The sequence below is a fragment of the Arachis ipaensis genome, chromosome B08, assembly GCF_000816755.2.
Source record: "Arachis ipaensis cultivar K30076 chromosome B08, Araip1.1, whole genome shotgun sequence".
Classification (NCBI taxonomy): Eukaryota; Viridiplantae; Streptophyta; class Magnoliopsida; order Fabales; family Fabaceae; genus Arachis; species Arachis ipaensis.
The window spans coordinates 334,572-335,622 of NC_029792.2; the positions used below are offsets into that span (position 1 = coordinate 334,572).

General features: G+C 41.4%; 1 protein-coding gene across 1 annotated transcript in view; it reads right to left on the reverse strand.

The window, feature by feature from the left end:
* LOC107610315 (pentatricopeptide repeat-containing protein At3g16010) overlaps window positions 1–1,051 on the reverse strand; it is a 2,861-nt gene that overhangs the window by 579 nt on the left and 1,231 nt on the right. The window contains 1 exon segment of the mRNA XM_021108442.1: window positions 1–1,051. This exon segment is cut by the window's left edge and continues 579 nt beyond it; it is cut by the window's right edge and continues 43 nt beyond it. Within this exon segment, the coding sequence (XP_020964101.1) occupies window positions 1–1,051 (1,051 nt within the window).

Here is a 1,051-nt window from a genome sequence, read left to right on the forward strand (position 1 = left end):
CCCAGACATGAGAGCATTATAAGCATAAACATCTGGAGCGCATCCGAGTTTTTTCATCTCGTTAAAGAGATTGATGGCTTCGTTGAGTCGACCGCATTTTCCAAAATGTTTAATCATCACAGCATAGACACGAGCACTTGAACGTCCGCAGTTCTCTTTCAATTCCTGGAACAGTTCATTTGCGGCCTCATAGCGTTTTGCTTTTCCAAGGCTATTGATCAGGCTGCAGTAGGCAGCAGGACAGGGTGGGAACCCTTTTTCATCCATCTCCTCAAGAAGCAACAAAGCCTTCTCCAGTTGATTTGTTTTGCAGAAACCGTCGATGAGAATTGAATAGGTAAATGAACTTGGGACTACTCCATCTTTTTTCATCCTCTCAAGCCACAAAGAAGCCTCGGAGGGTGGAGCCCTGGCATCAAATAATGATTTAATAATGGTATTATATGTCACAACATTTGGGGTGCAATCCAGCAATTTCATATCCTCAAAAAGCTTAATAGCATCCTTTAAGCGATTTGATCTGCCCAAGATGTTAATCAAATTATTCATCAAAACAACATCAGGTCTACAACTATCTTTCAGCATATTCTTGTATACGCTGTATGCATCATCAACCCTCCCAGATTTCCCCAATCCTCTTATGAGTTCTGTATAAGTAAAAACAGTTGGGGAACAACGTTGTGTTCTCATCTCCAGGACCAGGCCCAAAGCTTCATCAACCTTACCTGACTTAAAGTATATCCCCATCAAAGTTGTATAAATTTTTTCAGTTGGTTGCAATCCATTCTCCTTCATCTCATCAAATAATCTAACAGCAGAGTCACCACGATTTAGCTTTGCAAATGCTGATATAAGTGCGTTATATGTAAAAGTATCAGGGAAGCAGTGACCCTCACTGCACATTTCATTATACAGCTCATGCACTTTCTCGTGATGCCCCTCTTGCATCAACATCAAGATAACGGAGTTGTAAGTGCTTGCTGTAGGTCTGCACTTGCGACCCTTAACATGGTAAAACACAGATAAAGCCTTGTTGACCATCTTAGCCTTG